This window comes from Opisthorchis viverrini, assembly GCF_000715545.1.
Source record: "Opisthorchis viverrini unplaced genomic scaffold scaffold18183, whole genome shotgun sequence".
NCBI lineage: Eukaryota > Metazoa > Platyhelminthes > Trematoda > Opisthorchiida > Opisthorchiidae > Opisthorchis > Opisthorchis viverrini.
In genome coordinates, this window is record NW_008761940.1 from 1 (window position 1) to 603 (window position 603).

The 603-nt window shown below is 46.8% G+C and overlaps 1 protein-coding gene across 1 annotated transcript; it reads right to left on the reverse strand.

Moving 5' to 3' along the window:
* Positions 1–224: 224 nt before the first annotated feature.
* Positions 225–551, reverse strand: T265_16233 (hypothetical protein; the record flags this gene model as incomplete). The annotated part of the gene is made up of 1 exon (XM_009179798.1): positions 225–551. A coding segment is annotated over one exon (327 nt), but the record flags the coding sequence as incomplete, so codon positions are not given.
* Positions 552–603: the final 52 nt, after the last annotated feature.

The following is a 603-nucleotide window of genomic DNA, read 5'->3' on the forward strand; positions in this document are numbered from 1 at the left end:
CGCTACCGTAGTGCAGTACTATTACTTTATACTGATTTCTCCTTCACTTGATTACGACGTTAAAGAAATTCTTCTGGAGATCTTTCGCTGGAACCTTAAATTGGTGTCGCATAAACCGGCCGAACAGTCCCTGTTTTAGTAGGCTTTTACGCACTAGTCATCGTAATTACTGTAGGTGAGAAGAGTGATCAAACAGAGCTTTTGCATTCGTCAAAATCTTACCTGTGTCGTCTGCGTTTTGACGCCGCACTCTCGTCTCTTGTGCACCGAAGCTTCGATGTCCCCCGTCCAAACGATCCATGTGTGTGTACTGAGTGAATTTGCGGATCCGCCTTCTGTTCACTCTGCTGACTGTCATCAAAATGCCCAGAGGTGTGGTCTGTTAGTTCACCATTCCTGCAGTGTTCCATGAAGTTACTTGAATGTGATCCTTCGGGAGCGTGGGGTGAGGAACCGTTGAAACCTGATGGGACGCCAAACGTGTGGCAGTTCAACACTGCTGTGGGTGAAGCCTGCCATGTACGGGACTTTGTCGTCTCGTGTTCCACTTGACCTACATAGTAAAATGATGATAAGGGCCAAGTAGTTGAAAAATAACCGTTG